Source organism: Palaemon carinicauda, chromosome 23 (assembly GCF_036898095.1).
Source record: "Palaemon carinicauda isolate YSFRI2023 chromosome 23, ASM3689809v2, whole genome shotgun sequence".
Taxonomy (NCBI): Eukaryota; Metazoa; Arthropoda; class Malacostraca; order Decapoda; family Palaemonidae; genus Palaemon; species Palaemon carinicauda.
In genome coordinates, this window is record NC_090747.1 from 60,824,609 (window position 1) to 60,825,267 (window position 659).

At 40.5% G+C, this 659-nt stretch overlaps 1 protein-coding gene across 1 annotated transcript in view; it reads left to right on the forward strand.

The window, feature by feature from the left end:
* The first annotated feature begins 377 nt into the window (after positions 1–377).
* Hpf1 (Histone PARylation factor 1) overlaps positions 378–659 on the forward strand; it is a 31,524-nt gene continuing 31,242 nt past the window's right edge. Inside the window, exon 1 of the mRNA XM_068346967.1 lies at positions 378–556. Within this exon, the coding sequence (XP_068203068.1) occupies positions 437–556 (120 nt within the window). The 5' untranslated portion in view covers positions 378–436. The remainder of the gene's footprint in view (positions 557–659) is intronic.

Consider the following 659-nt stretch of genomic DNA (forward strand, 5'->3'; position numbering starts at 1 on the left):
TGAATTATTTAATAGAATAAATAATATGGAAGTGTAGAATTCGCCAATAGTAATATTAATGAAAAATATTAGAAGGTGGCAACAATGGAAGCGGGTCCGCCCCGCGCCGTCTACCAACTAGGGTTGCCAGTTTGGCCTTTTTTTCCGGCCAAAAAAAAACTCAAATTTGACCTTTTGTATTTAAATAGGTTGGCCTTTAGTAATATGAAAAAAGCCGGCCCTTAAATACTATATTTTTGACCTTTTTCTATTAATGGGTTGACCTTTTAAAGCCTCTGTTGATTAGAAATTGACCTTTTCTCATTTAGAAAAACCTGGCAACCCTGCTACCAACACCCCCTTGGCGCCTGCGGCCTGCCGCCTTACTAGATCAGTTTCATTCAAGAGTTTGTCGAGTTAGGTTGTGTTTCTTACGCAATGTCGACCGCATTTGATAATGGACCCTCGTATACCGTGTATGTATGGTGAAAAATGTTACAGGAAAAATCCCCAACATTTGCAGACGTACAAACATCCGGACAAGAGAAAGCTGAGCGAAACCGACGAAGATGAACAGGTAAGAATGTTCGACAATGTTATCAATGGCCTCACGAAATGGTAAAGGAATTTCATGTATGGTGGTGGCCCACCGGGGCTTGACAATATGGATATACGATATA